Source organism: Nicotiana sylvestris, chromosome 7 (assembly GCF_000393655.2).
Source record: "Nicotiana sylvestris chromosome 7, ASM39365v2, whole genome shotgun sequence".
Lineage (NCBI taxonomy): Eukaryota > Viridiplantae > Streptophyta > Magnoliopsida > Solanales > Solanaceae > Nicotiana > Nicotiana sylvestris.
Window position 1 is genome coordinate 102,755,536 of NC_091063.1, and position 11,504 is coordinate 102,767,039.

General features: G+C 38.0%; 1 protein-coding gene and 1 long non-coding RNA gene across 2 annotated transcripts; both read right to left on the minus strand.

Annotated features, from left to right (window-relative positions):
- Positions 1 to 1,232: 1,232 nt before the first annotated feature.
- Positions 1,233 to 3,753, minus strand: LOC138873540 (uncharacterized). The gene is made up of 3 exons (XM_070152009.1): positions 3,659 to 3,753; positions 2,559 to 2,790; positions 1,233 to 1,577 (listed from the first exon to the last, which is right to left on the minus strand). Exons 1-3 carry the CDS (start codon positions 3,751 to 3,753, stop codon positions 1,233 to 1,235), a joined length of 672 nt encoding a protein of 223 aa, XP_070008110.1.
- Positions 3,754 to 5,939: 2,186 nt separating this feature from the next.
- Positions 5,940 to 8,868, minus strand: LOC104226526 (uncharacterized). The gene is made up of 2 exons (XR_011401115.1): positions 7,854 to 8,868; positions 5,940 to 6,343 (listed from the first exon to the last, which is right to left on the minus strand). It is a non-coding gene; the product is annotated as an uncharacterized lncRNA (long non-coding RNA).
- Positions 8,869 to 11,504: the final 2,636 nt, after the last annotated feature.

Genomic DNA, 11,504 nt, shown 5'->3' on the forward strand with positions numbered 1-11,504 from the left:
AGGCACTAAGGAAGTGACTTACACCTAGGTGGGTATCTAACGGGGTCTAAAACTTAGGGCAAACTTGTTGTGATTGGGATCATAATATAACCATTGCACATAGTTACTCACTCTATACCTCTCGGTAGTTTGAGTGGCTTTGCCCTAATTGGATTTCTCAAGCCCAATTGGGTGTTTAAAAATGCAAGCAAAATTGGCTCAAGTCGGGTATTACTATCTCTAGGTTTAACCCTTTAATTGGGGCTGTCAATCTCTTGAATGCACCCCATTTCCGTGTTAGCCTGAATTTCCTAGACTTAGTCTTTCTTTCTCAAGAAGAGCCTAAGTCAAAAAGGCACAAATCGTGTTTGCAACCACCAATTCAACAATTAAAGCATAAATCAAGTTAAATATTATTAACCCATAAATATTTAAGCCCTAAATTTGAAGACCATTAAATACCCACACTAGGGTTGGGTCACAACCCTAGCTAATGGGTTTAGCTACTCATAATCAAAGAAGAAATCAAAGATGGAGATGAAATATAAGCCATAAAAAGTAATTACAAGAGTAAAATTTAAGATTAATTGCTAAAGATGTTCTAAAATTACTCAAAAAGGTAAAAAGCGGTTGTTCACGTGCTCCATAAAACAACATATGCCCTAAAAATCTAATAAAGAACTATTTATACACAACTAAATTTTTCGGATAAAATTACCCCTACAGAGATTCCACCGATCGTGGAAAATGGGTCGCCTCGGCGTTTGGACTTCTGCGGCCACGCAAAAGAAAGAGCGGACCGTGGTTCTTCTCCTCTAAACTTGGTTTGAACTCTGAGTCCACTGAGAGCGGAAAATCAACTACCTCAATGCTCCTCAAACCGCGGCCGTGAAATATGTTCACGGACCGTGCTCTTCAATTTAAGCTACGAACTTAGTTCTTTGATTGTCAATCTGCTAAGAGAGGCATCAGGACCGCCTCAGTAGTAGACCCTCCCCGTCTGCTGCTATTTCTCGCTGTCAGCGCCCATTGATTTCAACTTTGAGCTTGTGCAAGTTTCACTCCTTTTTGAGATGATTATGACTTCCTTGTCTCTTTTTGACCAAACACTGCAAAAAAGCACAATAAGTTAGCTTTCGGGAATGCTTATACATAATTTTAAACCAAAACCTAAGCAAAAAGGAGCATAAAAGAGGCTAGAATCCCTAGTTATCAAGGATCCCACACAAAAATTAAAAAAAAATCCTAAGTGCCTAATTTTCCTCGGGAGCTACACCTTTGCAATCGGAATCCCCTCCACTCTCGGATCCACTCACGCTCCCGGAATCATCATCATCGAAAGAGAGCAATGTTTTGTCTTCGGCCTCGAGCTCTTTCGCATTCTCAATCTCGACAGCAAAGTTAAAGCCGCGAGCATGAATCTCCTCGAGAGTCTCTCTTCGATATTGGTACTTGTCATGCTCGGCAGCCCAATATGATCGAGTCTGAGTGGTGTCAGCAACTTTCTTTGCTCGAGCTTGAGTAGCTTCAGCATCATCTCGGTAGACGGCCACGATCGCCTCCGCATCAGCCTTTACATTTTCTGGCTCAAATGTGACCTTTGCAAGTTCGGCGGACAATCGAGCCTCAAGCTCCTCAATTTTCTTGGATCAGGCCGAGCTTTCCTCCTTCATGCTTTGGAGATGATGTTTGGCCGATGACAGTTGGGCTCAAGCAATATCTTTCTCGTAGGCAAGGCGATCCATGTCTTATTTCCACCCCAGAGTCTCCGCCCTCATCATGTTGGCCTCCTCACGGAACTGTTCGATCTTTTCGGCCTTCTGCTGAACCTGCAGGATCGAAGTATTAGTCGTCGTTCCCGAATTGATACATTGAGCTTCTAAATATTTTCATTACCTGCTCAATCAGGTCGATCTACTCTTTATGAGCTGTGACCAATTCGGCTTGGAGGTCCTAGATCTCCTCTTTTTTTGTCCACTGAGAAGTTTGAGGGCATTTCTCTCCTCCGTGAGCCTTTGAAGATCGACCTTACATCGGCTCAGCTCTGCCCGTGATTTAGAAAATGCTTCCCGATGAAGTGTCAAAGGCCTATGTAGAAAGAAAGGAAATTAGGCAAGAAGAAATAGATACAAGCGTAATATCGATGAAGGGAACTGAGGCTTACCCAGCTCAGAAGTCGTTGAGCCTTATCAAAGAGACTCGATGCATCAGTCAGATCAGTAACATCTTTGACTCCCGTAAAGCAACCACGGAAAGGTCCTCCCTTTCGTGGGCTCTTTCCACATTGGGGGTCCCTATAGCCTAGGCTTCCTGAATTTGCCCCTCAGAAAATGTAGGGAGGATCGGCAAATCGCCAATTTCTATTGCTCCAAGTAAGTCACTTGGGGCGTTCTCTTCATTTTGAAGGGCCTCGGAGCCAGCCCTTTCAGACACACCCGCCGATTCGCATTTTGGCAAGAGGCATCTTAAGCCTCTGATGACTTAGGGACTTTACTCGGACCCTCTTCCAGGCGGAATCTCTTCGACCCTCATCGACTCAGAGACCTTTGGGCCTAGATACTCCTCTTCGTTCGGGACACTAGCTCAAAGCTAGCATCTTCATTTTCCTCTTTTTCATCTCTTAGTCGTTGAACAATATCCGCAGGCAGGACGGCAGTGTCTTTCTTCGATTTATGAGCCTTGATCTTCTTGGACTTTGGAGTCTCGGAGGTTGAGATCCTTTTTCTCTTCTTATCCTTCACTGGCTTCGAGGCCGGGGGTAAAACCTCATCCTCCCTAGACGGGGCCTCATGACAGCGTCTTTTCCAAGGCCTATATGAAAGGGAGTCAAGTAAGTAGGAAAAGAAACATTTTAGCGAGAATCATCAAGTATGTGAAAAAGGGCTTACCATGATTTTTGGCCTCACATCAAACCTTTGCCAAATCGCACCATGAGTGCTCAGCGTACGAGGAGGTCGAAGCTAGTTTTCGAACCCAGCTCTTGAGGTCAGGAATTGTACCGGGCATCCAAGAGACCGCTACATTATAGAAAGGAATGTCGATAAGAAGAAGCAAAGGGAAACAAAATAATAAGTGGAAGCTTAAGGCAGTATTGTATTTACGGTTCATATTCCACTCTTCTGGAAATGGCATTTTCCCTGCCGAGATTAGGTCAGGAGTCTTCACTTGAACGAACCTTCCCATCCACACTCGATCATTGTCCTTATCTATACTCGAGAATAACACATTGGTGTCCCGACGTTGGAGTTTTATTAACCCACCTCGAAAGAGACAGGGGCTGTACAACCTGATGAGTTGGTCGAGGGTGAAAGGCATCCCTTTGGCTTTGTTCGCGAAAAATTGGAGCAGAATGACAATCCTCCAAAAAGAAAGATGGATATGACCGAGGGTTATTTGATATTAGTGGCAAAAATTGATATTGACGGGATCGACAAAGCCCAGGGTGAAAGGGTAAGTGTAAACACTTAGAAACCCTTCCATATCAGTAGTGATGTCTTCTTCGGGGGCCGGAATCACAACTTATTTACCTTTCCAATGGCAATCTTTCTTTACCTGATCAAGGTCACTCTCAGTTATCGAGCATATATATCTCGACATAGGCTCGCACCGACCAGGGACCGATGAAGTCTTCTCGACTTTGAAGTCGGAATTAAGGACACACCCCTTCTAGGGAACGCACTCCTCAAGGCGCGGCTCCACCGATATTTTGTCGCTGGCTGGCCGCGATGAAGAGGCTTTCTCCTTTTGAGGAACAATTTTTGACATTTTCGCCATTTTTTGTAAACTTAGAGAAATAAGAAGAGGATAAGGCATGTTGTTTTGAGGGAAAGCAGATAACGAAGCCTAGAGATTTTGCAGAACAAAAAGGCTTAAAAGATGTAAAGAGCTTTGAAGATTTGCAGATAAACTTGAAGAACTCAAAGGAATTTTGAAGATTAGTAAAAAAAATTCAAAGTAAAGTTTGAGGAAATGAGAAGAAGACTTATTTAAGGGATTCATGGCGACGGTTCAAAGGCACTGGTGGCCGACCGCCAACTGACGCTCATCAATAATTTTGGGAAATGTACCGACAGGACGTTTCGGTCATATCCATCACTTATGTCACAAGGATGACGTCGTGACAGATCGAGGTACAAAATCGAAGGCTCAATTCGTTTCTTCTCAATATATTCTAAGAAATGAGGGGACTATCTGTATACGGTTAAAACCAGGCCTACCCGATTTTACTATTTGATCGAGACCAGGAAAGTGCATCGAGGGTTAGCCTCGTAATGGATCAGACTAGAGCACGAAGACAAGGTATCGAGTTCAAGAATCGAAGTGCTTGTCGAGATCGAGGCCAGCAGTGATCGAGACCAAATATAACAGACTTCGAGCAAAGCGCAATAACTGAAAAGCAAGATATTTGTAACCGGTCAAAGATCACGGCGAAAATTTCAGAATAGATCAAATCGAGGGCGATTGTTTAGGCTAATCATGGGATTTACTTCCATAATTAAAATTGTACCATAGATAGGTTTCTTCTACTATATAAAGATGGTTCTAATCATTTTGTAAATACCTTACGTTCACGCAGATCAAAGCAATACAATATTCTCTCTTTAATTCACATTCTCTTGTTCATTAGCTTGTTGCATTTTAACTGTTCTTGCACAACTAGCCCGAGGGTATCCAAGCTCGAGGGCTGAATTCTGTTCAAGCACTAGTTTGCCTTATATTATTGTTAATGTCTATTATTACTCTTTGCATTTATCAATTGATATTAGGTGAAATCACGTATCCTTAAGACCATATTATAAGTTTAAGTGTTATCCAATTTTAAGGTTAAACAGACGTGTCAAACCAAAAGCTCATCTTGATGGTGTATAGAATCTGTATTTCTCAAAGTATAGCCTATGAAGAACTTCAGCTCTCAGCCTCTGTTATGCGAGCTGTCTAACGTTGTGTTGACTCACGGCCAATAGATGGGCCGCACAGGTTGCTCAGACCCAACTATTATCTTAATTTTGAGTAAAAATAGCACGGTATAGCCAGTTTTCGGACTGATCATTCAAAAATAGCCAGCGTTTACCAAGTCAATGAAAAATAGCCACTATTTTGCTGCAACAGAGACCGATCTAGCATAATATACTGGAGTTTGGTGCACTTGTGTATGAACTCCAGCATATTATGCTGGACCGGTATACTTTGCTGGCTCCAGTATAATATACTAGATACTGGAGCACTGGTGCTCCAAACTCCAGTATATTATGCTGGATCGGTATACTTGCTGGAACTCCAGTGTATTATGCAGGATTTCTAGTGTACTTATGCTGGAACTCCATCATATTATGCTGGAGTTCCAGCATACTTATCCTGGAATTCCAGTATAATATGTTGGAGTTCAAGTACACTTATGCTGGAACACCAGCATAATATACTAGCAATTTTCCGGGTTTTGAACAGTGTTTTCGCTCAGATTTATCTTTATATGAAAAGTGGCTAAATTTCGATTACTTTTGAAACTAGGCAATTTTTGAACGACCAGTTGTAAATTTGGCTATTTTTGAATTTCTCCCTAATTTTGACCGTTCCTTAAAATATACTCCTCTGTTTCAACTTTCAGTTTATGTGAATCTATTTCCTTTTTAGTCCGTTCAAAAAAGAATGACTCCTTTTTAAATTTGGTAATAATTTAGCTTAAACTTACAATTCTACCCTTAATGAGAAGCACACAAATACTCTAGGCCCTTTTTGACTTGTTTAGAACCAAAATTCTAAAAGTCTTCATTTTTTCTTAAATTCCGTACCCAATCAAACAGGTTCACATAAATTGAAGCGGATAGAGTAGTACTATTGTCAATGTGAGAGTTTAGTATTTTTTCGAATTGTGAAATAGTTAGCACAGTGATGAACGAGGTATTGTAGAGATTTCTGGGGTAAAAGAATAATTCGTTAATTCGTAAAGGCAACTTAGGGTGTCAAGCTAATTTGTAGATCAATGAATTGCTTTGAATTTGAAGTACACTCTACTACAGAAAAATTTTATAAATCAAATTACTCATATAGAAACGTCTAGTGAGTTGTGCCGATCTACCATGGGAGAAAGCAGGTGGGATCAAATACAACACTCTCTCACACCTGCCTATAATCGCTATACTTGCATTTATCCCGAATAGGAACCAATATTTAACATGAGTTACTATACGTACACAACCAAAATAAAGGAAAAAAATATATACTGATGTTAATATCACGTCAGTCCACTTGAAGCATCAGCCTGTTCTGAAAATCCTTGACGCAAAGAAGCTATCAGTAAAAAATGGTGCAGCCTATTTCCTTGAGCTGTCCGTAACGCAACTCCATTCCCCTAAAGTGAATGTACCTTTGCCATCAGAAAGATTTGAATTAATACTAGTACTACGTAGGAGTATACAAGAAACACATTAAAAAGAAATCACCTAACTTTTATTTTATTTCATTAAGTTTACTAAATTATATTCTTAACAAAAAAAAGTCATGCAACATTGCTTATGTAACGTATTAATTAAATTATTTGTAATCAGCAAGTCACTAAACTTTGGCAAATATCATATATAATGTCCCTTTATTTTCTGCTAGTGACTTTTAATGATACTTAAGCGTACATATTATAAAACAACTTAGTTCTTACATAATTACTCATCCTCCTAATAATTTTATTAGGTTGGAAATCTGTTCTGTAATTATTTTCAAAGCATTATGGAACCACCGGGTTACAGAAAGGCGGATGGCGCAATATTCGTGCTATGAGCTCAACTGAATATAAAATTAATGTTAGAAAATAGTTGAATATGGGACGAAATAATTAAGCCTTAATAGTGTAGTCATTGTCTTAAGGAATTTATGCCTCCCACTTTCATTACCGCAGGGATTATGGCAGAAGTGCTCCAGGTTTCTATAAAGCCTCTGAAATTCGAGTATCAGCAACTAACTCGAATTTTCGCTAGAACAAACTTTGTGAATTGTAGAACGCACAAAGAGAAGAAAATGGAAAACAATTGCTTTTCTGATGATTTTCGTTTTGGAGAGGAATAGGGTATTTATAAATTCTTTTAGGTGTCTATTAGAATTAAGAGACTCAACCTTTGCTAACAGACCCCTTTTTAAAACCAATAGTCAAATTTTCAAATTTACTAAAGTATTAAAACGTATTAATAATTTAAAAATTTTTTTATTAAATAACAAAATTAATAGGTGACTAAAAAGTAAATTTCAGACTATTTTAATTGGCCCAACACCCAAGAGCCCAATCTTGATTATTCATATTAAATAAAGTACTTTCCTTTTTAGTCTGTTCCAAAATAAATGATACATTTTTAAATTTGAAAATAATTCAACTTTAAACTCTTTCATTTTACTAATTTACCCTTAATGAGAAGCTTGTATAGTCACACAAATGTCATGGTCCCAAAAAATCTTTACCCCTTAAATTTTTAAGACTACAAGTTTCAAAAGTCTTCTTCTTTTTTCTTAAACTCCGTGCCGAATCAAACTACCTCATTTAATATGAAACGGATGGAGTAATAATATAGTCAAATTTTAGTTTCCCTTCAAAATATTCAAACCATATAAGACGAAGAAGTGATTTTAACACTTCTTCCTTTCTTTCTTTTTCCAATAAGAGATAAAACAACCTCTTCTCAAATACTCTCATCAAACACTAATTAATCTAACAATTAACCGAGAGCTAAACAATATTTTAATAAATGCAATTGGGAAGCTACGAAACCTTATTTGAATGAATTTGAAAGTAGGGCTAGGTGTCAATGCCTAACCCCATCGCGATATTAGTGGTTTTTAACTGATTATATATATAAGGAACTGTACAAAATTAAAAGGAGAATATCACTTACAAAAATTGTTTATGGGTTTATGAGACAATCAATAGGATCAGCTTTGGTCAACTCCCCTTTATCTTGAGGTCCATGCCCAAAATGAACTTTCACATCATTGCAGTATATTCGCAGTCTCTCATTTTTCGATTCAGTTTTTGAAGTATATTGAATCCCTAAATAAATCTGCAGTGTAAATTTCAAAACTCCATTATTTCTCTCCCCCGTAGCTTCTGCTAAAATTCCTTTATCCAAGAAAGTTCCAGCTGACGTTGTCAAATTGGAAAATAAAATAGCCGAACTTTGGGACGCCAATTTGAAAGGATCAACAGGTGTCTCAGCCAAAACATTCGTCTTGTATAAAATGGCAGTATTTCCATTATTCAATTTTATACCCAAGTCTTTATTCGAATTTTTCATGGACACATTGACCTGCCAATTACCTAATATTGAGGTGTTAGTAACCATAAGACTAGGAACTTGCATTGATACAAGATGAAATTCAGGCTTCTCCGTGCCAAATAAAAGCCAAATAACTAAACTAAACATGATCATTCCAATAATCAAGATTAGCATCATGGTAGTCATATAACGACCAAATGACGCCCTACTATTGTTTTCTTCTTGCAATGGCGTGTACTTTTGGGAATAATTCACATAGTATGTAGCATATGAATTAGGGTTATAATTACTAGGATATCCTTGAGCTGGCATAATATAACTAGGAGGATGAAGAACATTAATACTATTATTATAATATGACGAAGGGAATATTGCAGCTTGTTTATGAGAAATTTCGTTGTGTCTAGCCATTGAAGGGTAACCCATGACAGTTTTTTGTTGGTTTTGAATATCCTTTGAGAAATCCATGACTAGAACAACGTAACGACTTTTTTCCCTCTCACCTTCTTTTCTAAATCAGGGAGAAGGACAGAAGCATATGGAAAAATGAAAATGGAAAGTGGAATTATTCCAAGTGTTTTATTCTTTAGTGAAGAAGAGGTTAGCTAATGTTGATGGGATCGAGTGTAATGGATAAGAGAATATTAGCATAGGGGGATTCACTAAAGAAAATGTGGCGTTTAACGCAGGGATTGGAGGGAAGAGTAGAATATCAACCATTTGTAACTGATATATATAGGCCTTTAATTTGAGGACTTGAAACATAGGAGGAGATCAGTAGAAGAAGGATTTTGTGATTGTTTACACTTTTCGGCTTCAAAGCATCTTATCCCAACATATATGTAACGATCTTAGCAATTTTCAAATCTAAATAATATATGGGCATGGACCTAGAACAATTAGGAATATAGACTTAGTTTTCATTTGATCAAACTTTGGCTACTTGTGATTGGACCTTCATATAATTGGACAAGTGCATGTATACTTGATTTTGAAGTTACCGTTGAAGTTATACTCGTATTGCATACAAATTTATAAGTTTATTCGTTTTAGAATTAACATTTGACTAGAGGATCTAAAGTTGTAAAAATCTGTGTCTGAATTTACAAACTTAAGACATAAAAACAGGTCTGACGCAAGCCAAACTTCAGATAAAATATCTAAAGTTTGGCATATTATTTTTGTCTAAAGTTTAAAGTTTTGGCTTGAAAAAAGCAACTTCAAACAACTTTGTCTGAAGTTTGGTTTATTTCACTTATAATATCTCATTTGTACCTTCATTCGTTTCGCTCATGGTACCTCAATTTAAATTGTAAAATTTTCATGTAGCAGATAGTTTTGCACCACCCATTGAATTTGTACCCACCTTTTTAAAAGAGTTTAATTGATAGTCAATTTTTGAATAACTTTAGATACATGCACTTTTCTATTCTTCTTTAATGTTGTTTTCTTCTTCTTTGTGCTTAGAGTTTCTTCTTTTTCTTCTTCTTCTTCTTAATTGCAAAATGGATTTGTTAAATTTGTTATTGTTTTGACAATTTGATGATTGAGATTTGTTCTTTATGATATTTTTAAAAGTTATGTTTCAAATTTGAGCTCATTTGGAGTAGATTTAGGCAATGAATCGTGTATTGCATTGTTGAAATTCGAAAAATAAGTTTTTGTTTCAAAACTTAAGATTCGAAATTTAAAGTTGAATTCAATAGATTGAACTACTTAAGATTCGAATTTCTGAAGTTGCATTTGAAAGATAGAATTAAGAACTTCAGATTTGAGTTCTGAAGTTGCATTGAAAGATTGAATTATTTCAGATTTTGAATTTTTGAAATTACATTTGAAAGATAGAAAAACTTCATATTTGCTTTGCATTGAAGAAATTAAACTACTAAAATCTGAGTGGATATACTTTGTAATTGTTTGTGCAATACGGGTATAACTTCAATGATAGCCTCAAAAGTGGGTATATATGAAAATGCTCCATTCAATTTATTCCTTTTTGGCCTCGAAATTAGCCCAAAAATAAATAAAAGCTATGGAGATTCACAATACTACTGCCATGGAATCTCTGTTAACCAACACCGAGCAAAGTTTTTGAAGCGGAAGAAGATAAAGAAGAAAAAATTGCACTTAAATATTTTATTCTTAAGTGCAACTAATTTTTTGCGCGCACTTAAGAAATTTTAGTCTAAAGTGCAAATTTTGCACTTAAAATGCACTTAGGATATTTTAGTGTAACGATCCGGCCGGTTGTTTCATGAGTTACCGCTCTGTTTTCCCCAATTCTGCTTCTTATTACTTTGTTTATCGGTTCTATGTGTGAACGGGTTTGTTGGCTCAGGTTCAAAAAGGTTTTGGTAAGGTTTGAGACACTTAGTCTCTTTTGAGGTAGCTTAAGTTGAAAAAGTCAATCGGATGTTGACTTATGTGTTAGAGGGTTCGGACGTAAGTTTCGATGGTTCGGATAACTTCGGAAGATGATTTGGGACTTAGGAGCGTGATCGGAATGTGTTTTGGAGGTTCGAAGTGAAATTAGGCTTGAATTGGCGAATTTGAAATTTTGGCATTTTCCGGTTGATAAGTGAGATTTTGATATGTGGGTCAGAATAGAATTCCGGGAGTTGCACTAGGTCCGTTTTGTCATTTGGGATGTGTGTGCAAAATTTCAGGTCATTCGGACGTGGTTTGTTTATTTTTGATCGAAAACGGAATTTGGAAGATTTTGGAATCTTAGGCTTGAATTCGATGTGATTTGGTGTTTTGATATTGTTTTGAGTGTTTCGAAGGTTGGAACGAGTTTGAATAAGGTTATGGGATATGTTTGTGCTTTTGGTTGAGGTCCCGGGGGCCTCGGAGTGATTTCGGATGGTCGACGGAGAGTTTGGAGTTTTGGTGAAGCTGCAGATTTTTCTGGTTCTGTTGTTTCCGCACCTGCAGATTGGGGACCGCAGGTGGGACGCCGCAGATGCGAAGAAAAGGGCTGCAGAAGCGGAAGAAGACAAGGAAGGCAGGAACCGCAGGAGCGATTAAGGAACCGCACCTGCGATGACGTAAGTGCGGGTAGTGCATCGCATATGCGGATTTGGCCACTTAAGTGATTTACACAGAAGCGCACCTAGGACCGCAGGTGCACGTTTGGGACCGCAGGTGCACGTTTGGGACCGTAGTAGCGGTTTAGCTGGGGCAGAACATATAAATTATGGACTTCGTGATTTTGAGCTATTTCTTCACCATTTCAAGTCGGTTTTGGAGCTTTTGGGGAGATTTTGAAGA